The sequence below is a fragment of the Scyliorhinus canicula genome, chromosome 18 (assembly GCF_902713615.1).
Source record: "Scyliorhinus canicula chromosome 18, sScyCan1.1, whole genome shotgun sequence".
Lineage (NCBI taxonomy): Eukaryota > Metazoa > Chordata > Chondrichthyes > Carcharhiniformes > Scyliorhinidae > Scyliorhinus > Scyliorhinus canicula.
Genome location: NC_052163.1, coordinates 65,426,124 through 65,452,543, shown reverse-complemented (window position 1 = coordinate 65,452,543; position 26,420 = coordinate 65,426,124). Strand labels below are relative to the sequence as shown.

The window sequence follows — 26,420 nt, the reverse complement described above, 5'->3', positions numbered from 1 at the left end:
CAGGCCCTTCGGCCCTCGATGTTGTGCCGAGCAAATGATCACCCTACTCAGACCCACGTACCCACCCTATACCCATAACCCAACAACCCTTGGGGGGGCCCTTACTTTTTAGGACACTACGGGCAATTTAGCATGGCCAATCCACCTAACCCGCACATCTTTGGACTGTGGGAGGAAACCGGAGCACCCGGAGGAAACCCACGCACACACGGGGAGGACGTGCAGACTCCTCACAGCAGTGACCCAGCCGGGAACCGAACCTGGGACCCTGGAGCTGTGAAGCATTTATGCTAACCACCATGCTACCGTGCTGCCCATAGACCCGCCTCTAACTCTCCTCCTAGCTCGCCCTCCACCAGTGTTTTCTCCACCTCCAACAGCTCCTGGTAGATATCCGACACCTTCCCCTCCCCCACCCAGGTACCAGAAACTAATCTATCCTGTATCTCCCGTGGCGGCAGCAGCGGATAGGCCGGCACCTGCTTTCTCAGGAAGTCTTGCATTTGCAAATATCTAAAACCATTCCGTGGTGGCAGTTTAAATTTATCCTCCAGCGCCTTCAAGCTGGGAAAGCTCCCATCTATAAACAGATCCCCCATCTTTCTAATTCCCGCCCTTTGCCAGCTCTGGAACCCGCCATCCAGCCTGCCCGGTACAAACCTGTGGTTGTGACAAATCGGTTGGGACAAGTCCAGACCAACGCACCCTCCACCTTCTACCTCCTCCATTGCCCCCAGATCCTCAGTGCCGCCACTACTACCGGACTTGTGCAGTATCGGGCCGGCGAGAACGCAGAGGTGCTGTTACCAATGCTCCCAGACTGGTGTCTTTACATGACGCCGCCTCCAACCGCTCCCATGCTGACCCCTCCCCCAATACCCACTTCGTAATCATGGCTATATTAGCCGCCCAGTAGTAGTTGCAGAAGTTCGGCAGCGCTAACCCACCCTCCCCCTGACTACGCTCCAACAACATTTTCTTCACCCGCGGGGTTTTCTTCGCCCAAACAAAGCCCAAAATGATCTTGTTCACCCGCTTGAAAAAGGCCTTTGGGATGAAGATGGGGAGGCACTGAAAGACAAACATAAATCTGGGGAGGACCGTCATTTTCAAGGTCTGTAGCCTGCCCGCCAGTGACAACGGGAGTATGTCCCACCTCTTAAAGTCCCCTTCCATTTGCTCTACCAACCGGGATAGATTAAGCTTATGAATTTCCGAGTCACCTGGATTCCCAGATAGTGAAAGCTCTTCCCTACCATTCTTAGCGGCAGCTCTTCCAGTCTCTCCTCCTGCCCTCTAGCCTGAATCATGAACATCTCGCTTTTCGCCATGTTCAATTTATACCCTGAAAAATTGCCAAATTCCCCCAAGATCCACATAAACCCCCCCCCCCCCCCCAAATCCCCTCCAATGGGTCCGAAATGTACAAAAGCAAATTGTCCGCGTAGAGCGAGACCCGGTGACCCCCCCCCACAGGAACCAGCCACTGCCAATTCCTCGAAGCTCTTGGCGCCATGGCCAGTTGCTCTATAGCTGGAACAAACAATAACGGGGAGAGGGGGGCACCCTTGCCTCATCCCTCAACGTAATTTAAAATACCCCGACCTTAGCCGGTTCGGCCCCACGCTCGCTATAGGCACCTGGTAGAGCAACCGCACCCAGCCAATAAAGCCCTCACCATACCCAAATCTTCCCAGCCCCTCCCACATGTACTCCCACTCTACCCATTCAAAAGCCTTCTCCGCATCCATCGCTACCACCACCTCCGCCTATCCTCTTTCTGAGGGCATCATAATGACATTTAAAAGCCTCCGAACGTTGGCCTTGAGTTGCCTGCCCTTAATGAATCCCGTCTGGTCTTCCTCTATCACCCTCGGGACACAGTCTTCTATCCTTGTGGCCAATATCGTAGCCAACAACTTGGCATCCACATTCAAAAGCGAGATTGGCCTATATGACCAATATGGGCAGCACGGTAGCATTGTGGATAGCACAATCGCTTCACAGCTCCATGGTCCCAGGTTCGATTCCGGCTTGGGTCACTGTCTGTGCGGAGTCTGCACATTCTCCCCGTGTGTGCGTGGGTTTCCTCCGGGTACTCCGGTTTCCTCCCACAGTCCAAAGATGTGCAGGTTAGGTGGATTGGCCATGCTAAATTGCTCTTAGTGTCGAAAATTGCCCTTTGTGTTGGGTGGGGTTATGGGGATAGGGTGGAGGTGTTGACCTTGGGTAGGATGCTCTTTCCAAGAGCTGGTGCAGACTCGATGGGCCGAATGGCCTCCTTCCGCACTGTAAATTCTATGTATCTATGACCCACACTGCTCGGGATCCTTCTCCGGTTTAAGAATAAGTGAAATCAAGGCTGTGGCATTGTCGGGGGGAGGATTCCCTTCTCTCTAGTCTCGTTAAATGTCCTCACCAGCAGTGGGTTCAACAACTCTGGGAACTTCTTATAAAATTCCACCGGGTAGCTGTCCGGCCCCGGAGCTTTGCCCGACTGCATGCCCTCCAGCCCCTTGGTAACTTCCTCAATCTCAATTGGGGCCCCCAGCCCCTCCACCAGGTCCTCCTCCACCCTCAGAAACCTCAACTGATTGAGAAATTGCCTCTTCCCCTCCACTTCAGCCGGGGGGTTCCGACTCAAATAATTTACTGTAAAAGTCCTTAAAAACTTTGTTCACCACCCCCCTCCCCCCGAGGTCTAAGACCGTTACACTCCCTATTCTTCACTCTGCCAATCTCCCTGGCCGCTTCTCTCTTCCTAAGCTGTTGTGCCAACATCCTACTCACCTTTTCCCCGTTCTCATAAACTGTCCCCTTTGCCTTCCTCAACTGCTCCACTGCTTTCCCTGTGGTCAGCAACTCAAACTCCACTTGCAGCTTCCGCCGCTCCTTCAGGAGCCCCGCGTCCGGGGCCTCTGCGTATCTCCTGTCCACCCAGAGTATCTCCTCCACTAATCTCTCCCTCTCTACCCATTCCCCCTTTACCCTGTGGGACCGAATCAAAATTAGCTCCCTCTAACAACCGCATTCAGAGCTTCCCAAACTGTTGCTGTAGATACCTCCCCGTGTCATTTGTTTCTTGGTAGTTCTGGATGGACTTATTCACTCGCCCACAGACTGCTTCATCCGCAAGCAACCGCACATCCAGTCTCCATAACGGATATTGCCCTCTCTCCTCACTGAGCCGCAAATCCACCCAATGCGGGGCATGATCGAACACTGCAATTGCCGAGTATTCCATCCCCATCACCTTCGGTATTAGCGCCCTGCTCAGAACCAAAAAGTCAATGCGGGAGTAAACCTTATGGACGTGAGTAAAAAAAGAAAACTTCTTCGCCCTCGGCCGTGTAAACCTCCATGGGTCTATACCCCCAATCTGTACCATAAAGCCCTTCAATTCCCTTGCCGCAGCCGGCCTCCTCCCTGACCTGGATACTGACTGGTCCAAATCCGGATCAATGACCGTGTTAAAGTCCCCCCCCCCCCCCCCCCCCCGTCCCCCATGATCAGGTTATGTGACTCTAAGTCCGGGATTTTGCCTAGCACACGCCTCATAAATTCCACATCATCCCAGTTCGGAGCATATATATTCACGAGCACCACACCTTCCACTCACCATTATGTACCTACCCCCACTTAGCTGACACGATTCTCCCAGCCTCAAATGCCACTCGCTTACCAATCAAAATTGCTACCTCTTGGTCTTTGAGTCCAGCCCTGAGTGGAACACCTGGCTGACCCATCTCTTCCTCAATCTCGTCTGATCTATGACCTTAAGATGTGTCTCTGCATTGCCACGTCTGCCTTCAGTTCCCTTAGATGCGTGAACACGCGAGCCCTCTTGACCAGCCCATTCAGTGCTCTCATGTACCACATAATTATCCCCGCTGACTAGCCATCACCCTTTTTAGGCCAACCCCGAGTCCCCGCCCCCCACTTCCCCGAGTACCCCTATGAGCAGCAGCCGTTCCCAACCTCCCATTTACTCCCCAATAATAGTTCCTTCCCTGTCAGCGAAGGAGCCTCCACCCCCCCCCCCCCCCCCCCCCCAAACACACCCAGGTCAAGCGCCAGTTTAACACTTGCTCACCCCCCACTGCGCTTCCGAGAGTCAGCTGAACCATGCTGACCCCAATAACCCCCGCCCCGGCGCCAAGCAGTCTGTTTCCCTATTGTTCGAACCTCTCCCCCACATGAATAAACCTTTTAACAGCATCACATTCCCCAGTGAGTAAACATCAGCAAAAACAACAAAAAAAAGACAAAATTAACATAAACCAGTGAAAAGACAGTTAGTTAACACACAACCCAGTCTCCCGAAGAATAGCTCTAACTTCAAGACCCCCCCCCCACATCAAATCCCTGCAAGACAAAGCACCCTCCAACCATCACCACAGCCCATTATTTCACCCAAAACGACATGAGATCTTTTTTTCTTTAAAAAAACCAGTACAGTATACAGTACAGAGATAACCCCGGTAACTATAGGCCGGTGAGCCTAACGTCTGTGGTGGGTAAAGTCTTGGAGAGGATTATAAAAGATACGATTTATAATCATCTAGATAGGAATAATGTGATTAGGGATAGTCAGCATGGTTTTGTGAAGGGTAGGTCATGCCTCACAAACCTTATCGAGTTCTTTGAGAAGGTGACTGAACAGGTAGACGAGGGTAGAGCAGTTGATGTGGTGTATATGGATTTCAGTAAAGCGTTTGATAAGGTTCCCCACGGTCGGCTATTGCAGAAAATACGGAGGCTGGGGATTAGAATTAGAACAGTACAGCACAGAACAGGCCTTGAGGGTTTTAGGATTGAGGGTGATTTAGAGATGTGGATCAGAAATTGGCTAGTTGAAAGAAGACAGAGAGTGGTAGTCGATGGGAAATGTTCAGAATGGAGTTCAGTTACGAGTGGCGTACCACAAGGATCTGTTCTGGGGCCGTTGCTGTTTGTCATTTTTATAAATGACCTAGAGGAGGGCGCAGAAGGATGGGTGAGTAAATTTGCAGACGACACTAAAGTCGGTGGAGTTGTAGACAGTGCGGAAGGATGTTGCAGGTTACAGAGGGACATAGATAAGCTGCAGAGCTGGGCTGAGAGGTGGCAAATGGAGTTTAATGTGGAGAAGTGTGAGGTGATTCACTTTGGAAAGAATAACAGGAATGCAGAATATTTGGCTAATGGTAAAATTCTTGGTAGTGTGGATGAGCAGAGGGATCTCGGTGTCCATGTACATAGATCCCTGAAAGTTGCCACCCAGGTTGATAGGGTTGTGAAGAAGGCCTATGGTGTGTTGGCCTTTATTGGTAGAGGGATTGAGTTCCGGAGCCATGAGGTCATGTTGCAGTTGTACAAAACTCTAGTACAGCCGCATTTGGAGTATTGCGTACAGTTCTGGTCGCCTCATTATAGGAAGGACGTGGAAGCTTTGGAACGGGTGCAGAGGAGATTTACCAGGATGTTGCCTGGTATGGAGGGAAAATCTTATGAGGAAAGGCTGATGGACTTGAGGTTGTTTTCGTTAGAGAGAAGAAGGTTAAGAGGTGACTTAATAGAGGCATACAAAATGATCAGAGGGTTAGATAGGGTGGACAGCGAGAGCCTTCTCCCGCGGATGGAGGTGGCTAGCACGAGGGGACATAGCCTTAAATTGAGGGGTAATAGATATAGGACAGAGGTCAGAGGTGGGTTTTTTTACGCAAAGAGTGGTGAGGCCGTGGAATGCCCTACCTGCAACAGTAGTGAACTCGCCAACATTGAGGGCATTTAAAAGTTTATTGGATAAGCATATGGATGATAAGGGCATAGTGTAGGTTAGATGGCCTTTAGTTTTTTTCCATGTCGGTGCAACATCGAGGGCCGAAGGGCCTGTACTGCGCTGTATCGTTCCATGTTCTATGTCTATGTTAAGTATTACGAACCACCGCTACAAAACTTCTCGGCAGCTTAAATGACTTTTAAGTCGTCTCCAGCTTCTTTTCTTTGATGAATGTCCGTACATCACCGGCGTCTCAAAATAAAAGTCCCGTTTCTCGTGCGTAACCCACAGCTGATCTGGGTACAGCATCCCGAACTCCACCCCCTTCTTGAGGAGGGCCACTTTTGTCCGATTGAACCCAGCCCGTCTCTTGTCCAACTCCGCTCCCAGTTCCTGATAAATACGCAACTCATAGTTCCCCCACTTGCTGCTCCGTTCTTTCTTGGCCCACCGCAAGACGTGTTCCTTATCCGTAAAACGGTGAAAACGTACCACCGTGGCCCTCGGCGGGTCATTCGCCCAGGGCTTCCTCGCGGGGGCTCTGTGCGCTTTATCCACCTCCAGGGGCCATGGGAACGCCCCAAACCCCATCAACATCTCCAGCATGCCTGTCACATATGCCCTCGCATCCGATCCCTCACTGCCTTCAGGGAGGCCAGCAATTCTGTGGTTCTGCCTCCTGGACCTATTCTCCAGCTCCTCCTGCATCCTCTTCTGGCGGTTGTCCAACACCTCCACCTTGTTCTCCAGCACGGTTATATAGTCCTCCTGGTCAGATAACTTTTGTTCGATCTCCTGTATTGCTTTCCCCTGGTTCTCCTGATTCAAGAATACTTGATCAATTGAAGCCTTGATCGGGTCCAGCGTATCCTTTATCAGCTTGATGAAGCAATCCTCAAAAAACTTCACCAGCTGCCCCAGTCGACCACTGTGCCGTCTCTCCTCGGCCCTTGCCCTCCACCATGCTGTCCCGCGATACCAGCTCCGCTTGCTTCTCACTACCAGGACTGAGTCGTTTCACACGGCCACTTCTGGTCCAATTCTCCATACACCAGAGAGGGGATCCTCCTTACTGTTGCACAGTTCATCAATTTATCCCATAAAAGCCCAGAAAAATCAGGGGAAAGTCCGTTACAGTCGGGAGCTATTGAATGTGCGGGAGCTACTCCTCCATGGCCGCCACCGGAAGTGTGAGTGATGTGATTTAAACTCATATGACACTGCGGTTTAACTTTATATACTTTTCTGCTAACAGCTGCTTCAGTCAGTATCTGGGGGGCGAGATTTGGCCGTGGATCTGCCGAATGCCATGGATCTGGAGAGCAGGCTGTCGGCTGTGCAGAAACAGCTGAAGAGCACAGAGGCCGAGCAACAGACAATCCTTCAAGATACCGAGGTCAAAATCATCGAGCTGGAGAGTAAGGTACAAGACCAGTTCTGAGAGTGACTGTTACATGAACGTGCTAGTCACTGCCACTAAGTTGGTAGGGGCAGCGTTAGGAAGTTACAAAGGAACATAAACAGACTAACTGACTGGGAAAAATCGCAGAAGATGGAGTTCAATCTGACCAAACTGAAAATAATTAGAACCTAGGCATTCCAGAATGACTTCAGAAAATACTTATTCAAACTATGGATATTGGAAATCTAGAATTATCTTTCATTAGAAAGACCATGAATGCGAGGCCAGTTGGAACTTTCAAGATTGAGGGTGGCAGATTTTCATTAGATGGGGTTATCAGGATACTGATTAACATTGATCGATTTAAATGGCAGTGTAGGCGAAGGTGAGAAATTACCTCTTCCTGTTCCTGTATTCCTACATTCATCACAATGTTGGTCATTCCGAGGAGTGAATAACAAAAATTCCACAATACAAGCAGTTGAAGCAGAGATAAATCCTTCATGGTTCATCCTCTTTGGAAGGAGAGAGATCTTCTTCTCTGGTCATTGAGAATATTTTGTGTTTTGATTATGTATTAATTGTGTCATTCTTTCCTCAAACCTGGAACTTAAAAATGTTTGTGTATGCACAAGGTGAGGAAGCTGGAACTGGAGCGAGAGCAACAAAGAATTCTACTGGATAGCCTCCAGCAGCAGCACAACAATGATCTTGAGCTAATAGAAAATGCACACAGGTGAGGAGAAACAGGTTCAAACTTGAAAAAGGAAAGACAAAATGCAGAAATGGGAATGCTTGGATTTATTTAGTTCCTTTAACATAGTAAACATTCCAAGGTAGTTCACAGGAGTGGTAACAAACATAATTTGACATAAGGACACATTAGGATAGATAACAAAAACCTTGGTAAAAGAGTTAAATTTTAACAAGAGTGTTAAAAGAGGAGTGTGTGTGAGAAAGTTAGAGTGGGTTAGGGAGGAAATTTCAATGCTTAGAGCCCAGACAGATACCTCTCATGGTGGAGCGATTAAAATCAGGGGTCTGCAGGAGGCCACATTGGGAGTGTGCAGAGATCTCAGAAGTTTGTAGGGCTGGAAGAACTTACAGAGATAGAGAGGAGTAAGGCCATGGCAGGATTTGAAAATTAGATCAGAATTGTAAGATTTGGGGCCTTGTTGAGCTGGGAGGCAATGGCTGAAATCTTCTGGTCATCAGATCATTGGAGACCAGACATATGATTGAAGGTGCAGGTTAAGACTCTTTGGAAGTCTATATGGGAATTACTCAAGAAGTCTAAATGTCTGATGGAAATTCCCCTGCTCCCCAGAACGCTCAGTGAATGTCTCCAATTCTGATCTAGAGTTGGACCCTTGGGCCAGATCCATGCAGTACTTAGCTTGATAGATACCCAGGAAATGTTATACAGTTTATGTGCAGGACAGGTGGGGTTGTGAGGATTGGGCAGGAGAATGGGACTAGATAGGGTGCTTTTTTGGAGGGTTGATGCTGATTTGATGGGCCGAATGGCCTCTTCTGCACTGAGGATTCTATGAACACATAGAACACACCTCCCCACTCTCTTCAAGCCTGACCCAATTACCCCCAGCCCGCTCCCCCCTCAACCAGCTAACTATCTGCTCACTCACCTAGCTACAACACTCACCATACCTACCTCCCTCACTCATCCACTCACTAACGCACTGTTGTGATGGAAAACAACCACTCCCAGGCAGAAAACTTTAAGTAAGAAATGAATGTATTCAGGTAAATTACGGGCAGCATGGTAGCATAGTGGTTAGCACAGTTGCTTCACAGCTCCAGTGCCCCAGGTTCGATTCCCGGCTGGGTCACTGTGCGGAGTCTGCACGTTCTCCCTGAGTCTGCGTGGGTTTCTTCCGGGTGCTCCGGTTTCCTCCCATAGTCCAAAGATGTGCAGGTTAGGTGGGTTGCCCTTAGTGTCCAAAAAATGTAAAATGGGGGTTGCGGGGAAAGGGTAGATATGTGGGGCGGTATTCTCCGCTCCCGATAAAAATCAGGATGGCCGTCGTGAAATCGGCCGAGCTTCACGACGGCCTTGGGGCCCGCTCCCCGCACCTAATTCACCCCTACCCGGGGGGCTAGGAGCGGGTTCCCGGCCGCGACTTCGTCGCTCCGGAAATGACGCGGAAATGGCGCTTTTCTGATGTCGCTGGGGGCGCCAGGGGGGCGTAACAAATGTCGGGAGGCCCTCCCACGATTCTCCCACGCCACGTGGGGAGCGGAGAATTACGCCCGTGGGCTTCAGTATGGTGCTCTTTGTAAGGCCAGTACAGACTCGATGGGCCAAATGGCTTCCTCCTGGACTGTAAATTCTATGAAATGCTGGTGGAAGATGAGAGTCTGGCCCAAAGAGCATTGGAATAGTCGATCCTAAACTAATGATGTTGTTGAGGGTTTCAGTATTAGATTAGCTGAGGCCAGGACAGAGTTAGCAATACTATTAAATATATATATATTTTATTTTCAATTTAGAGTACCCAATTATTTTTTTCCAATTTAAGAGGCAGTTTACTGTGGGGAGATCAAAGCCACTGACTTCAGTTCCCACCACAAATTCCATTCTCTATTTACTGACTCCATCCCTCTCCCTGACAACAATCTGAGGCTGAACCACACAGCTTGCAACCTTGTTACATATTTAACCCAAGATAACCGCAAATCCTCTTCACCACCTAAACAGCCAATTTCCATCTTAATAATATTGCCAAGGGCAGCACGGTGGCGCAGTGGGTTAGCCCTCTTGCCTCACAGCGCTGAGGTCCCAGGTTCGATTCTGGCTCTGGTCACTGTCCGTGTGGAGTTTGCACATTCTCCCTTGTTACGTGTACACGGAGATCAGACTGGATATCTGCCAAGACCTGTTCTGCCGAACAAAGACCAGAACACTACTTATACTATGTTCAAAAATCAATAACCCACCCCAGTTGGACCCGATCCAATCCCTGAAGCTGCTACTTTTAAACTTATCCACTAGAATTGCAAGCTGTGTTTAAACTTCACCCAATAGAATCGCAAGCAGCACATGATTGATCCTCAACCTGACAGCTTTGTACAATTCCAGCAGCCTGTGCTGACTGTTTGTAAGAAACAGAACAACAGAACCAACACCCTGGATTGTTTCGCAAAGAAAGATGTCAAAAGTAATGTCCTTTTGGTTAAGTTAGCAACCCTAAATCCCTTTTGATTACTTATTACTGCTATTTCCTAAAAATACATGTTTAATGGTTAATAATGTTTACTCAGTCCTATAATTCATCTCGATCCTTAATAAAGTAATTTATGTAAAACTACTCTAGTGGCATGCTAACTATTCAGTTTCGCTTAACCCCCCTTCAGTGACGATAAAGGTTATTTATTTTATTTATTTAATTTGAGCCGTTGGAGTCTTGGGGCCCAATTTTCCACTGAGAGTCAGAGAGTCATGGAGGCCTGCAGTATAGAGAAGGCACTTAAACCCATTGCATCTGCGCTGGTTGGAAACAATCACCTAACTATCCCAATCCCATTTTCCAGCACTTGGCTTTTGATCTTGTATGTCTTAGCATCACAAGTACACATCTAAATATTTCTTAAATAGGCAGTACGGTGGTGCAGTGGTTAGCACTGGTGCCTCACGGCGCTGAGGTCCCAAGTTCGGTCCTGGCTCTGGGTCACTGTCTGTGTGGAGTTTGCACATTCTCCCCATGATTGCGTGTGTTTTGCCCCCACAACTCAAAGATATGCAGGCTAGGTGGATTGGCCATGCTAAATTGCCCCTTAATTGGAAAAAATGAATTGGGTACTCTAAATTTAAAAAAAAACACGAAAAACTTCTTAAATGATATGAGGGTCTCTGCCTCCACTATCCTTTCAGGAAATGAATTCCAGACTCCCACCACCCTCTGGATGAAAAGATTTTCCTCACATCCCCAGCCAAGCCTTACCATAAATCTATGCCCCCTGGTCATTGATCTCTCCACCAAGGGGAAATGTTTCTTCCTATCTATGCCTCATTTAATTTTATACATCTGAATCATGTCCCCACTCAGTCTCCTCTGCTCCAAGGAAAACAATCCCAGCCTTTCTAATCTCTCTTCATAACTAAAACTCTCCAGCCTAGACAACTTCCTGATAAATCTCTCCTGCACCTTTTCCAATGCTATCACAAACCTCCTGCAATGTGAATTCTAGAACTGCACAGATCAGGTACGAACCAGAGTCGCATTACAGCCTCTCCCTCTAGGTTCCTGTGGAGTGCAACTGTTTGGTCCTCAAGGACTTGAAGGTGGGTCTTCTGTCCAATTATGGCAGGCTGGAGGCAGGTTGACTCTGGAGTAGGCAGGTTGTCAGGTGAGCCTCCATTCCTTTCCATTCCCAAACAGATTGGCCCAGATTTGTGGAAGGATATGTGGTGAAAAGTTGAGCTGTATTGGGAAAGTTTCAAAATATACTTAAATGAATGTAAATGCATTTTAAAAGTATTTCAAAAGTCTGTTAAAATTTCAATATATAAACAATTTGATAATTACCAGCAGCTATTTCCACATGTCAAGCCAAATTTGTTTATTTGGGAGAGTTATGAGCTCTTGGATGCAATCTTACTTTATAATATGTTTATAAGTAATTGAATGCATCTGCATTTTATAAGGTTCCCCATGGTAGGCTCATTCAGAAAGTTAGGGGGCACGGGATACAGGGAAATCTGGCTGTTTGGATGCAGACTTGGCTGGCCGAAAGAAGAGACCAAATAAGAGGGGGCATAGGTTTAAGGTGTGAGGGGCAAGGTTTAGAGGAGATGTACGAGGTAAGTTTTTTTTACACAGAGTAGTGGGTGCTTGGAACTCACTGCAGGAGGAGGTGGTGGAAGCAGAGACGTTAGTGACGTTTAAGGGACATCTTGACAACTACATGAATAGGATGGGAGTAGAGGGATACGGACCCCGGAAGTGTAAAAGATTTTAGTTTAGACGGGCAACATGGTCGGCGCAGGCTTGGAGGGCCAAAGGGCCAGTTCCTGTGCTGTACTTTTTTTTGTTCTTTGAGTGGTAGTGGATGGCAGGTATGCTGAATACAGGGTAAAAGGCAGGATTCTTGGAAGTGTGGAGGAACAGAGGGATCTTGGGGACCAGGTACATAGATCCCTCAAAGTTGCCACCCAGATTGATAGGGTTGTTAAGAAGGCGTATGGTGTGTTGGCTTTCATTAACAGGGGGATTGAGTTCAAGAGCCGCGAGGTTTTGCTGCAGCTTTATAAAACACTTGGAATAGGTCGCCTCATTACAGGAAGGATGTGGCTGCTTTGAAGAGGGTGCAGAGGAGATTTACCAGGATGCTGCCTGGACTGGAGGTCATGTCTTATGAAGAAAGGTTGAGGGAGCTAGGGCTTTTCTCACTGGAGCGAAGAACAATAAGAAGTCTTACAACACCAGGTTAAAGACCAACATGTTTGTTTCAAACACTAGCTTTCGGAGCACTGCTCCTTCCTCAGGTGAATGAGCAGTGCTCCGAAAGCTAGTGTTTGAAAAAAACATGTTGGACTTTAACCTGGTGTTGTAAGGCTTCTTACTGTGCTCACCCCAGTCCAACGCCGGCATCTCCACATCATGGAGCAAAGAAGGCAGAGAGGTGACTTGATAGAGGTGTACAATGTGATGAGAGGCATGGATAGAGTGAATAGCCAGAGACTTAGCCGCAGGGCGGAAATGGCTGCCACGAGGAGACATAATTTTACGGTGATTGGAGCAAGGTATAGGGGAGATGTCAGAGGTAGGTTCTTTACACAGAGAGTGGTGGGTGCGTGGAATGCACTGCCAGCAGAGGTGGTGGAGTCAGGGTATTGAGGGACATTCAAGTGACTCTTGGGCAGGCACATGGACAGCAGCAAATTGAAGGGGTGTAGGTTAGGTTGATCTTAGATTAGGATAAATTGTTGGCACAACACCGTGGGTTGAAGGGCCTGTTCTGTGCTATACTGTTCTATGTTCTAACTATGAACATAGTGACATTCTTATGTGTTACTTTCTGGCTGCTGTTGAGTAAAGAGTTCTTTTCCCAAACACCTTTATTTTCCTTGAACACTCTCTATACAGAACTCTGGCACCACAAGTGCCACCCGCAACCCCTTTACACATCAGTGTCAATTATTAGATACTTAACATCAATTTGACATGTGATTGGAATATCTCTCAACCCATTCCTAACATTATGAACACATTAAAAAAGCTGGATTGGATCCAAGAGCCCATAAATCCCCCACATAAACAATTTGACCTCAGTAGTGCTAATTTCAATAAATGTTTAAACTGAACATATAAATGCAATTAAGACTTCATAAGAATGTACTTACCTTTTCGAACCTCTTTCCACCTCCATGCCGTTGTTAATATAAAACCTAACAGCTGCTGAATCCCAGAAACCTCATAGAGAATCAGAAAGCGTTTCAGAATTGGGCTCTTAATAAATCCATTGTATTTTAAATGAGATTGTTAACAGGAGTGGGAATGTTAGGGGCCCACTCCCTCTCCTGTGCTCAGGAAAATGGCACAGGGTGAAATAGAAGGGTTTTGGGTTCCACCATTCAGCCAATTTAATTGCCGTCCCGCCTCCATTCCCATCCAATTCAGGATGAGAAAATCCCAGCCTAGTAAATCTGTGTTGCAGTCCTTCCTTGGTTGTGTCCAGAATTGCCTGCAGCACCTTAGGTGTGGTCCTAACCACATCTAATGTAGAGTAAAGCTCCATTGAACCTTATCCAGCAAATACATCCAATTCATAGAATCATCATAGAATCCCTACAGTGCAGAAGGAGGCCATTCGGCCCATCGAGTTTGCACCGACCTTCCGAAAGAGCACCCCATGTAGGCCCATTCCTCTGCCCTATCCCCATTAGTCCACCTAATCTTTGGACAATTTAGCCTGGCCAATCCACCTAACCTACATGTCTTTGGACTGTGGGAGAAACCGGAGCACCCAGAGGAAAGCTGCGGAGACACTGGGAGAATGTGCAAACTCCACACGGACAGTGACCCAAGGCCGGAATTGAACCCTTGTCCCTGGTGCTGTGAGGCAGCAGTGCTAACCACCGTGTCACCGCATTATAGAGTCATAGAATTTACAGTGCAAAAGGAGGCCATTCAGCCCAACGGGTCTGCTCCAACCCACCGAAAGATCACCCTACTTAAGCCCACGCCTCCACACTATCCCCATAACCAGTAACCCCACCTAACCTTTTGGACACTAAGGGGCAATTTAGCATGGCCAATCCACCTAACGTGCTTATCTTTGGACTGTGGGAGGAAACCGGAGCACCCGGAGTAAACACACGAAGACAGGGGGAGAAAGTACAAACTCCACGTAGTCACCCGAGGCCAGAATTGAAACCGAGTCCATGGAGCTGTGAGGCAGCAGTGCTAAACACTGTGCCGTCCATTTAGATTTGGAACAAAAATAACAAGTTCTGTATGTGGGGGCCACAACTTAGGAACCAAGAGACTGACAGTAACAAGGAATGAGTGTGAACACAAAAACAAAATAAAGTACTACAGGTGTTGGAAATCTGAAGTATTACCTGAAAATGCTGGAAATACTAAGCAGGCTGAACAGTATCCCATTGTTGAGAATAAAGATATGACAGGCTGGATTGATCACCTCTTCTTCTCATCCTTCCTTTCAGGACCCGCTTGAAGGTAATTGAGGAATCGTACCAGCAGCGGGAGGCTAGACTTCAAGAAGAGAACCAGATTCTCTCCGAACAACATGTGGCCCGACAACAGAGCTTAGATCGAGAGAGATCGGAGTTGATTGCACGATACCAGTGCAAACTCACTGAGTTTGAGGAAGAGAAAGCCAAGGAGAAGGAGCGACTCCGAGATCTACAACGGTCAGAGGAAAGCTATATTGTATCATAAGCACTGCCTGTTTAACAAATACATTTCTGTCTTTACCACCAACGTTTTTCCTCTACCATATCTGAATAACTTGCCCAAGTGCCCATTTTTCACTCTCCACTTTTGCCTCGTGTGCCAAAAGCATTTCATCATGACTGAAGCTGTTCTGGCCCTTTGCCCATGTACGTGTGCACTCCAGCAGGGGTCACTGAATAGCATTCAACAGCAGAAGCTTTGTCCAGTTTCCTTTCCCCCTTTGAGGAGGATTGGGGAGGGTTTAAACTAATGTGGCAGGGGGATGGGAGCCAATGCAGGAAGTCATAAGGTAGTAAGGAGAAAAGTGGAAGGCAGAGAAGCAGATTGAACTGCCTAGTATGGCAAGGGGGTGGGAACTAGAGCAGTAGGATCAGCGGGAGAAACAACTGAGGGTGAGCTACAGACTAAGGCCAGTAAGATTAAGAGGAAGAGCAGGCAGGGAGTTGTTGGCCAATGCAGCGGAGCTGGTGGGCTGAATTGCATTAGTTTCAATGCGAGGAGTATTTCAGGCAAAACAAATGAACTTGGAGCTTGGATTAGTACATGGAATTATGATGTTGTTGCTATTACAGAAACTTGGTTGAAAAAGGGACAGGATTGGCAACTAAACGTTAGATTTAGATGCTTCAGGCAGGATAGAGGGGGTGCAAAAGGAGTTGCATTATTGGGTGAGGAAAATTTCACACCTGTGCTGAGGGAGGACACCTTGGAGGGTTCAGGTAGCGAGGCAATATGGGTAGAGCTCAGGAATAGGAAGGGTGCTGTCACAATGTTGGTCGTTTACTACAGACCTCCTAACAGCCAGAGGGGAGATAGAGCAACAGATATGCAGACAGATCTTGGAAAGATAAATAATAGGATTGTCGTGGTGAGTGATTTTAACTTTCCCTATATTGGCTGGGACACACATACTACTAGAGGCATGGATGGAGCAGAATTTGTAAGGAGTATCGAGGAGAGTTTCGTGAAACAATCTGTAAATAGCTCAACTCGGGAAGGGGCCGTATTAGACCTGGTGCTGGGAAATGAGCCCAGCCAGGTGATCAAAGTTTCAGTAGGAGATGATTTCAGGAACATTGATCATAATTCTGTAAGTTTTAAGCTGCTTATGGAAAAGGACAAGTGTGGTCCTCAGGTGAAGGTGTTAGACTGGGTGAAGGCTAATTACAACAGCATTAGGCAGGATCTGGAGAGTGTTGACTGGAAGAGGCCGTTTGAGGGAAAATTAACATCCGGCATGTGAGAGGCTTTCAAATGTCAGTTGATTAGAATTCAGGACCGGCATGTACCTGTGAGGACGAAAGGTAAGGGTGGCAAGTATAGGGAACCCTGGATAACGAAGGATATTATGAATTTTGTCAAAAAGGAAAAGGAAGCATTCGTAAGGTCTAAAAGGCTTAGGACAGATGAAGCCCTTGAAGAATATAAAGCAAGTAGAAAGAAACTTAAGGTAGGAGTTAGGAAGGAATTGAACCCGGGTCCCTGGCACTGTGAGGCAGCAGTGCTAACCACTGCAGCACCATGCTGCCCTCAGATGGGCTTTGAACCTGGGACCTCCTGTGGGCCACAAGAGGAGCTCCAACAGAAAAAGCATACATCTTAAAATCTTTGGTTGGGCTGCATGGTTTTTTGTTTGTGAGCTTCACCATTGCTGGCTTTTAATCCGTAGACAGTCGATCCTGGATATGCGAAAAGAACATGAAGACCAGCTGCAGCACGTGAAACAACTGAAGGAACAGGAAATTGATGCGGTGACCAGTGCGTCCTCACATACAAGGTAACATCATCTCAACTCTAGTTTTCAGTGTAGCTCCAGACTTGAATTGGAGTAAATGGAATTGAGGGGTTCCACTGTTTTATACAGTATAGAGAATAGCAGCTACCCAGGAGTGAGTTACAGGCTGGAACATTTGGATGTTCTGGATAATTTATATGTAATATAATATGATGATTATAACCTGTAATTAAAAAGTTGGTTACGACTCAGAAAACCATTTTTCTATTTAAATATCCAAGGTACAGAATGTCAGACTCCAGTCTTCCTCCTTTCTGTTCTCCTGCAGGTCACTCAATAATATAATTGAACAGATGGGGGCTTTCTCAGTGAAGCTGAACGACCTCTCCTATAAAGTGGAAAGCACTCATCAGAACACATCCCATGAGATGGAGCTCAATGCAAGGCAACGGGATGAGCAGCAGCGAGGTAGCTATGTAATGGGAGTTAAGATTTTCCGAATTCAGAAAGCTGATCAGCGCTCAGAATTGTTCACCCTTCACCCCGTGTATATACTTCCAAAATAAAATCTCTGAAAGGAGAAAGATTTGTATTTGCAGATTCTTTCATGCCCCCCTCAGTATGTGCCATATCACTTTACAGCTAACTATGACTTTACAGCTAACTATATAATTCAAAATTGACTCCATTGTTGCAGTATAGGAACTTTGGCACTCAATTTGTGCATAACAAGGTCCAACAAACAACAGGTGGTATTGGCTAGCTAATTTGAGATCCCAGGTTCGATCCCGGCTCTGGGTCACTGTCCGTGTGGAGTTTTCACATCCTTCCCGTGTTTGCATGGGTTTCGTCCCCACAACCCAAAGGGTAGGTGGATTGGACACGCTAAATTGTCAAGTAAGTCAGAATGGCTAATTGAAGAAGTAAGAAATCTTACAACAGCAGGTTAAAGCACAACAGGTCTGTTTGTTGGACTTCAACCTGGTGTTGTAAGACTTCTTACTGTGCCCACCCCAGCCCAACAGCAGCATCTCCACATCATAATTGAATAAGATGATCCCTTTCTAAATCCATTCTAATTATTTAATGTGAGCACACTTTCAGCCTACCCATTCCATTTATTATCTGTTATTTATGAGGTGTTTAGAGGGCTGGATTTACTGTATCAGACTTGGCATACCAGTGTTTCCAGTCCATCAGAGTTTCACCATTAGCCAGCATTTCCCCAATATTGATAACTGGTCCTCAAAATGTTTCTGCTATAAGCATTAAGGATCTGTATCTACTGGTTCTGTGAATCAGTCTTAAGCCAATGAGTTTATGCAGCCCCTTTGTGGAGTCTGATTGTTGATTTTAAATGGGTTCTTTCAGCACAACAGGACAGACTGATGCGCCAGCAGAGAGACCTGGAGGAGGAGAGAGCTCGCCTGCAGGATGTTATAACCAAGATGGAGATCAGACTGAATGAACAGACACGACTGCTTGAGAAGGTGAGGACGATAAATGACAGTAGTGAAGTTATGAAAAAAAGTTACATCTGAAATGTTAATATTCTGTTGCCGTTTCTTTTAGCCCGTCCATTGTGAGCCCATTTCCAGCTTGCCTCCTGCTTGAACGTTCAGTGGATGATTCTTGTTATTTGGTGCTGACAGTGTATTTTCATTTCCCACCATTAAACAACACGGTTCATGGCAGAGACGGGGATTGGTTTGCTTTGGAAACTGGTCCATTCACAGAGAATCACACTTTCCTTATGAGCTATAGGTTGTGTTCCTTGATTCTGTTCATTGCAAGCAGTAGGCAGTGATCTGGTTGCACAGTGTATTAGCAGTCTGCACCACGTTGGGAAATATCATACTCGTGTTTTAAATGGAGGGTGAGGTATTGTTGGCTCTGTAGGTAGTGCCCCTGCTTCTGAGTCAGAGGCTCAGGGTTCAGATCTGCCCAAGAACTTGTTGACCGTGTAAGAAACACTGCAATGAAGTTACTGTGAAAATCCCCTGGTCGCAACACTCCGGTGCCTGTTCGGGGACACTGAGGGAGAATTCAGAATGTCCAATTCACCTAACAAGCACATCTTTCAGGACTTGTGGGAGGAAACCAGAGCACCCGGAGAAAACCCACGCAGACATGGGGCAAACGTGCAGACTCCACACAGACAGTGACCCAAGCCGGGAATCAAACCTGGGATCCTGGAGCTGTGACGCAACAGTGCTAACCACTGTGCTACTATGCCGCCCGAGGATATCCTCTCGGTGCAGAATCAGAATATGTTTAACATCAATTTGGAGACACATTAGGAAGGCAAAGCGAAAGTAAGTTCTTGTGTCAACAATATATATGGACTGTAAAACAACATTGTGGTACAGTTATTTTTCTAAACTCCACCTATTCTTTGTTTTTGTTTTTGATGAGATGTTTGGATGTTGCTTTGCAAGTGGGGACACAGTTCTTTCATTGCTTCCTTATTATTAAATCCTTGAACACACCATCGTCTGAGACATCATTAAAGGTACCTCGTGTCCATAGACTCCAGTGGAATGGTATCCCCCAAGTGGTGATGGTCTTTGCTAGCCCTTTATCCTCTTTACCTCTGCCATTTCCTTTCTCCTGCTCCTGTTCTGTTTCCATTATAAACACACGTATGGGCAGTATGGTGGTAGAGTGGTTAATACTGCAGCGTCAGCGACCAATGTTAAATTCCAGCCTTGGGTGACTGACTGTGTGGAATTTGCACATTCTTCCTGTGTCTGCGTGGATTTCCTCCGGGTGCTCCGGTTTCGTCCCACAGTCTAAAAATCTGCAGGTTAGGTAGATTGGCCATGCTAAATGGTCACTTAGTGTCCAGGGATGTCTGAGTTAGATGGGGTTATGGGGTTGCAGGGATAGGGTCGGAGCTTGGTTATATGCTGTTTCAGAGGGCCCGTGCAGGCTCGAAGGGCCAAATTACTTCTTTCTGCATTGTAGGGATTCTATGGGAATGGCCATAGTGGGCTCAATGGTGAAGACCACCGGCGGGATTCTCTGGCAGTCCCCCCCCCTCCCCCCCCAACCGGCGATTCTCCGGCCCACGATGGGCCAAGTGGCAGCCTGTTATCGGCCGGTCCTGCCGGCGTAAATTAGAGTAGGTATTTACCGGTGAGACATGGCTGCATGGGCGGTCTAGGGGTGGTTCTGGCCCCGGGAGGTTCCCCCATGGTGGCCTGTCCCGCGATCGGGGCCCACCGATCCGCGGGCGGGCCTGTGCCGTGGGGGCAGTCTATTCCGCATCGGCCGCTGTGGTCCTCCGCCATGGCCGACGCGGAGATGAACCCCCCCCCGGCACATGTGCTGGGATGACGCCAGCACACGTTGCCGCTTCTGCGCACGCGCCAACTCGAGGAGGGCCGGCGGAGGCCCTTCGGTGGCGGTTGGCGTGGCGCCAAGCCCCCTTCCCTGCCGGCCGCCGCAAACCACCCTGGCGCCGGCCTGGCCCCTGAAGGTGCGGAGGATTCTGCGCCACTCCTCGGCGCCGGAGTTGCCTGCACTGCTGATTCCCACAGAATCCTGCCCCACGTGTCAGAAGGGTTGGAAGCAAAATATTTTTATGCCTGAAATATGGAAAGGCAGTTTACTTGCCAGCGTGGTGGAGAAAATATATTTTTAAATTGCTTCAACCATAGCTGATGTTTCAAAGTTTGTGGACATTTCAAGCCTGTGAGCCTGTCGTTTCCACTTCTGGCTCCCAAAAAGACGAGCTGGCTTGCAAACCAGGATTTTAAAAACACTACTGCAGCAGTCATACACATACTGGCCCAGATTTTTAACCCTTGCTGCACCAAATACATATAATACAATAAATCAGAAATTCCTACATCCATTAAAACTCATGGAATAAAAGGGACAGTAGAAACACGAATAGAAAATGAGTTGAGTGACAGAAGACAGAATTACCGGATCATGCATGTTTTTCAGGCCAGAGGAAGGTTTGCAATGGCGTTTTCAGGGGTCAGTATTGGAAACCTTGCTCTTCCTGATTTATATTAATGGCCTAGACCTTGATGTACAGGGCACAATTTCTGGTTTGTGAATGATAAGAAACTTTCTAGCATTGTGTACTGTGAGGTAGATAGTGCAGAAGTTCAAAAGACATTGGCAAGTTGGTAGAAAAGGTGAACAGTTGCCAGATGAAGTCCAATGTGAAGTGGAGAGATGTGAAGTGATTCATTTTTGTAGGAAGAACACAGAGAGAAAACATAAAATAAATGGACATTTCTAAAGGGAGCAGGTGTATATGTGCATAAATCTTTGAAGGTGACAGGACCTTCAAGCATGAGAGCATGATTAATATAGCAGACAGTGTCCTAGACTTTATTAATAGGGTGTAGAGTACAAGAGCAGGCACGTTGTGTTGAATTTGTATAAGACACTAGTTCGGCCTCAGCTGGAGTATTGTGTCCAGTTCTGGGTATTTTGGAAGGATATGAAGGCATTAGGGAGGGTGCAGAAAAGTTTCACGAGAATGGTTCCAAGGATGAGGAAATATAGGTAGATAGATTGGAGAAAAGGCAGCTGGGAGGAGATTGATTAAGGTATTCAAAATCATGAGGGACCTAGATAGAAATAGATAGGGAGAAACTGTTCCATTCGTGAAAGGATTGAGAACAAGAAGGCACAGATGTAAAGTAATTGGCAAAGGAAGCAAAAGCGACATGAGAATAAACTATTCACTCAGGTAAGGTCTGGAATGCACTGATTGAGTGTGTGGTGGAAGCAGGTTCAATTGAAGCATTCAAAAGGGAATTAGAATCTGCAGGGTCATGCGGAGAAGGCAGGAGAATGGCTCTAAGTGAGTTGTTCATTTGGATAGCTGATGCAGACACATTGGCGAAATAGCCTCCTCCTGTACTGTAACATTTCTGTGATTTTTAAAAAAAATTCTTCACAACCTGCTGATTATTTGCATTATGCTCCACTATGAAATGCTACATTAGTGGAAATGTGGAACTCCCTAAGGGTAGTTTTGGCATTGGATGATATTGTTGTTTTGGAGAAGTGTTCGGCTGAGTCAAAAATCCCCCATTCTGCATTATCATCCAGTGTCAAAATTATCCATCCCTGTTTCTACTTCCCTTAACCAATCCTCTAATCGTATTGGTACATTTTTAAACATGTATTTTATCGGTCTTCATTATCATCGATTGCCTGAATTTGTGACATTGATTCAAGGAGGGAGCCGCATGCTTTAGACGTTTGTCATTATCAAACTGCATCAACTATATAGCGTTCTGCAAGCTAACTAGCACAGTACTCAAGATGTCTATTTGCTGCTGTTTGTTGTGAGGATGTCACTCTTCTGATCAGTATATGGGTGGATACATGGGCTGTGATTGTAATACTTTGTGTAATACTGTGCAGGAACGTTGGAGGGCAACAGCCGAACAAACCAAAGTGGAGTCAGTGCAGCGATCCCTAGAGGAAGAGCGCAGGATCATGAACCAGCATTTCAGCATTGAGAGGGAGGAGCTGGAGCGGGCAAAGGTAAGACAGAGCAGCAACCTTTTCTTACAATAAGTGCCTCAGGTCTGCTCATGACTTGACAAATTTACTAGTTTAACAGCTGGACCAGAAATGGCCCCCCTTAGCATTTCCCAGAGCAGTGTTAGGGGCATTACACTTGGTATTTGGGAGAGGAAATTGGACAGGAGTCCCACTCCTGGGGCAAAATTCTCCGACCCCCCCCCCGCAGGGTTGGAGAATCGCCCGGGGCCAGCGAAAATCCCGCCGTAGCCGGAATTCTCTGCCACCCGGGAATTGGCGGGGGCGGGAATCGCGCCGCGCCGATCGGCGAGCCCCCTGCGGCGATTCTCCGGCCCGTGACGGGCTGAAGTTTGGCCGCTGAGAGGCCAATCCCGCCGACGTGGTTTCAACCACCTCTGGTGGCGATGGGATTGGCGGCGCGAGCGGGCCCCCAGGGTCCTGGGGGGGGCGCGGGGCGATCGGACCCCGGGGGGTGCCCCCAGAGTGGCCAGGCCCGCGATCGGGGCCCACCGATCGGTGGGCGGGCCAGTGCCGTGGGGGCACTCTTTTTCTTCTGCCGCCGCTACAGCCTCCACCATGGCGGAGGCAGAAGAGAACCCCCCTACCGCGCATGCACCGGTGGTGACGTCAGCGGCAGCTGATGCACCGGCGCATGTGCGAACCGGCGAAGGCCTTTCGGCCAGCCCCGACGCCAGCCGGCAGGCGTCAAAGGACGTTGGCGCAGGTTTTGGCGCCAACCACTCCGGCGCGGGCCTAGTCCCCAAAGGTGTGGAGAATTCCGCACCTTTGGGGAGGCCCGACGCCGGAGTGGTTTGCGCCACTCCGCTACCCTCCGTCCCGCCGGGTAGGGGAGAATCCCGGCCCTGATCACTGCCCAGGAAATCCTGATGGAAGTGTGTGGATCTTCTTCAATTCTGAACCCCAGCTGGAATTATTTGGGGGTGTAAATGTCTTGGGCATTAGCATAAATCTGTGATTTTATTTCCACTCCATGCAGTGTTCGTTTCCTTTACTGTCCATACACTGTCACCATTTTGTAATGATGTGTAATATGAATTTCACCCAGGAGTTCTTTGACAGAAGGACCCTCCTCAAAGAAGGGGTAATGAGGGGAGCACTCTCAATTTCCTGATATGTACTCTGTGGGTGTGGGTTCATGTCTTAAGTGTGCATTTTCAAGATTGGCCTCTATATGGATTCCCTAACCTAGGGCGCGATTATCCACTCCCCACGCCGGGTGGGAGAATCGCGGGAGGGCCGGGCGAATCATGACACGCCGCCCTAGCACCCCCCGCGATTCTCCCACCCCCCCGCTCGGAGAATCGCCGCTCGCCCTTTTTCACGGCGACCGCCGATTCTCCGGACCGGATGGGCCGAGCAGCCTGACGTTCCCAACCTGTTCATGCCGGTGGCAACCACACCTGGTTGCTGCCGTCGTGAACATGGCGACAAAGGTTCGTTTGTGGCTTGTGCGGGGCGGAAAGGGTAGTGAGCACCACGGCCGTGCTCAGGAGGGGACTGGCCCGCGATCGGTGCCCACCGATCGTCGGGCCAGCGTCTCCGAGGGACACACTCTTTCCCCTCCACCGCCCCGCAAGATCACGCCGCCACATCTTGCGGGGCAGCGGAGGGGAAGACGGCAACCGCGCATGCGCGGGTTGGAGTCGGCCAACCTTCGCATGCGTGGCTGACGTCACTTTGGCGCCGCCGTCGCGTCATTCTCGGCGCGCCGCTTTAACGCAAGCGTCAAGGCCCGGCGGCCGAGTTTCTCACAACGCCGCTCCTAGCCCCCTGGTGGGGGGGTGAATAGGGTGCGAGGAGCGGCCTCCGACGCCGTCGTGAAACTCGGCCGAGTTCATGACAGCTTTCCTGTTGCGGTAGCGGAGAATCACGCCCCTAGAATTTGATGAAAACAGTCAAGAGACACTTTGTAGATCCCATTGAGTGTAAGTTGATGATTCCAACTGGTTATTTAATGATCAGTTGAGTGAGGTTTCCCTCTTTTTCATTTGTGCTGGGGCAGGAAAATGGATTAATGATTTGTTAAACTTGGATCCTCAGCCATTTTTGTATGCAGCACACTTTTCTGGAGTCACTTCTGCCAAATACTGAAAACAGCAGCCCAAGTATGTGCAGGCACACTTCACTGAGGCGCTGCTGTAATTTCAAGTGTCATGTTTTTCACCATTATTGCCTGAACAATTGTAGGTGATGGAATGCTTGAATCAACAGTCATCCATCAGAGCAAGTAGAAAGATCCAAAACAAGAAAACCAATTTATTCAGGCAAAATAGAGCGGCAATTCCGTTGCAGTGGATTTTGCCACTCCACTTCATTGGACCAAGGAAATTTTAATTATTTTGCCCTTGCGACTGCTTGTCAATTTAAGCTGCCATAGCAATTTCCATTTTGCCTACTCCCAGCATTAATTTACTGACCATGACCAGCAAATAGGCCCTGAACCCATTCTACTTCACTTCTGCCATGATTGGACCAGTTGTGAACAAGTCATCCTCCGTGTCAAATGTTGTCACTGAACTATTTCCAGTCACTCATTTCTTGTATTTGGTGTGTTCATGGGAATTAACAGTGTGAAAAGCAACAGGAGTGCTGGAGGACAAACTGCAGAACACACTGCTCTTCATCCTGAGACATGTGTAAAACAACCAATGGAGCCAAACCCAAGGGAGACCTTAACAGACTAGTTTTCACTGTCCAAGCTATGAGCAGCATAACTTTTTTAAATGATTGCAAAGGTTGAATCATTAAAGATGAACTAATCAAGTGTCATCAAACGTTTTCCACAACTAGTGGAAATCTTCATATTTTGTAGAACTAGCTTTACGTGGATTGAGGTGGCATTTACTCAAAAGTTTGGTAAGGGTTGGGATCAGTACTAGAATGGTGTGTTCTGATAATTTCCCACTCACCTATTTCAATAGTTGTTTAGTTGTATTTGTTAGTGATGCAGAAGTGCAGAACTGGTGTAAGCTGCCTTACAGTGTAAACACTCCATATTGACAACAATGGGGGTCAGAGTGCTTACAAAGAACAATACAGCACAAGAACAGGCCCTTCAGCCCTCCAAGCCTGCGCCGACCATGGTACCTGCCTAAACTAAAACCGTATGCACTTACACAGTCCGTAATCTTCCATTCCTACCTTATTCATATATTTGTCTAGATGTCCCTTAATTGCCACTATCGTACCTGCTCCCACCACCTCCCCAAATGTTTTTCTGCGTCCCCTCAGTTGAATGGATGTCCCCTAGTATGTAGGCTTGTGGACAGGTTTATAAAAGCTCCAATTCCATCGCCATCACATATGAAACACTCTAGGGCGGCACGTGTTGCAGTGGTTAGCACTGGGACTACAGCGCTGAGGACCCGGGTTCGAATCCCGGCCCTGGGTCACTGTCCGTCTGGAGTTTGCACATTCTCTCCGTGTCTGTGTGGGTTTCACCCCAACAACCCAAAGATGTGCAGGTTAGGTGGATTGGCCATATCTTTTTATTAAAGCAGTAAAATATATATACTAGGCCAAACGGTACAAACACTAATTTTGTGTTGGAGAAACAGGATACCCTCCCCTCTGTACCAATGTACAAGGAGGAGGGGGGGGGGGGGGGGGTTAGGATACTCTGATTATTAAAACAGTTCACAGCACAGTTGTCATGCTAAATTGTCCTTTAATTGGAGAAAAAAAAATTGGTTACTCTAAATTTATTTATTTTTAAATCTGAAACTCAGTGAGAGGAAATCTGCCTGTCCAGCATTCGAATGCTCATCTAGAGCTTTATTTCTGTGACCAAAGAAGGAAATAATCCCCAATTTGTTTTTTGTTACTTGACAGTAACAGATTGGGTCAGTTGGGGCAGCAAGAGAGGGACAGATTGGACCCCAAATCCTGGCAATAAATTGCCTGTTTAAATACCTGGCACTTACAATCTGGTTAGTTCATCTATGGAGTACGTATCAAGCCAGGTTGGCCTCGGATTCCATTTAAAATGATTCCTTTCCAGTGAATAAACATGGTGACGGTCTTGTCCATCCTATAGAAAAT

General features: G+C 47.8%; 1 protein-coding gene across 11 annotated transcripts in view; it reads left to right on the top strand.

Moving 5' to 3' along the window:
* Positions 1-26,420, top strand: part of LOC119952881 (fas-binding factor 1 homolog) — a 171,053-nt gene that overhangs the window by 117,894 nt on the left and 26,739 nt on the right. For all 11 annotated transcript variants that reach the window (XR_005457907.1, XM_038776488.1, XM_038776486.1 and 8 more), the window contains 7 exons: positions 7,017-7,184; positions 7,799-7,899; positions 14,854-15,060; positions 16,773-16,880; positions 17,167-17,306; positions 18,210-18,328; positions 22,236-22,358. Coding sequence is in view for 10 of the 11 variants with exons in the window: in XM_038776488.1 (XP_038632416.1) it covers positions 7,017-7,184; positions 7,799-7,899; positions 14,854-15,060; positions 16,773-16,880; positions 17,167-17,306; positions 18,210-18,328; positions 22,236-22,358 (966 nt within the window). In the remaining variant the exon portion in view is untranslated. The remainder of the gene's footprint in view (positions 1-7,016; positions 7,185-7,798; positions 7,900-14,853; positions 15,061-16,772; positions 16,881-17,166; positions 17,307-18,209; positions 18,329-22,235; positions 22,359-26,420) is intronic.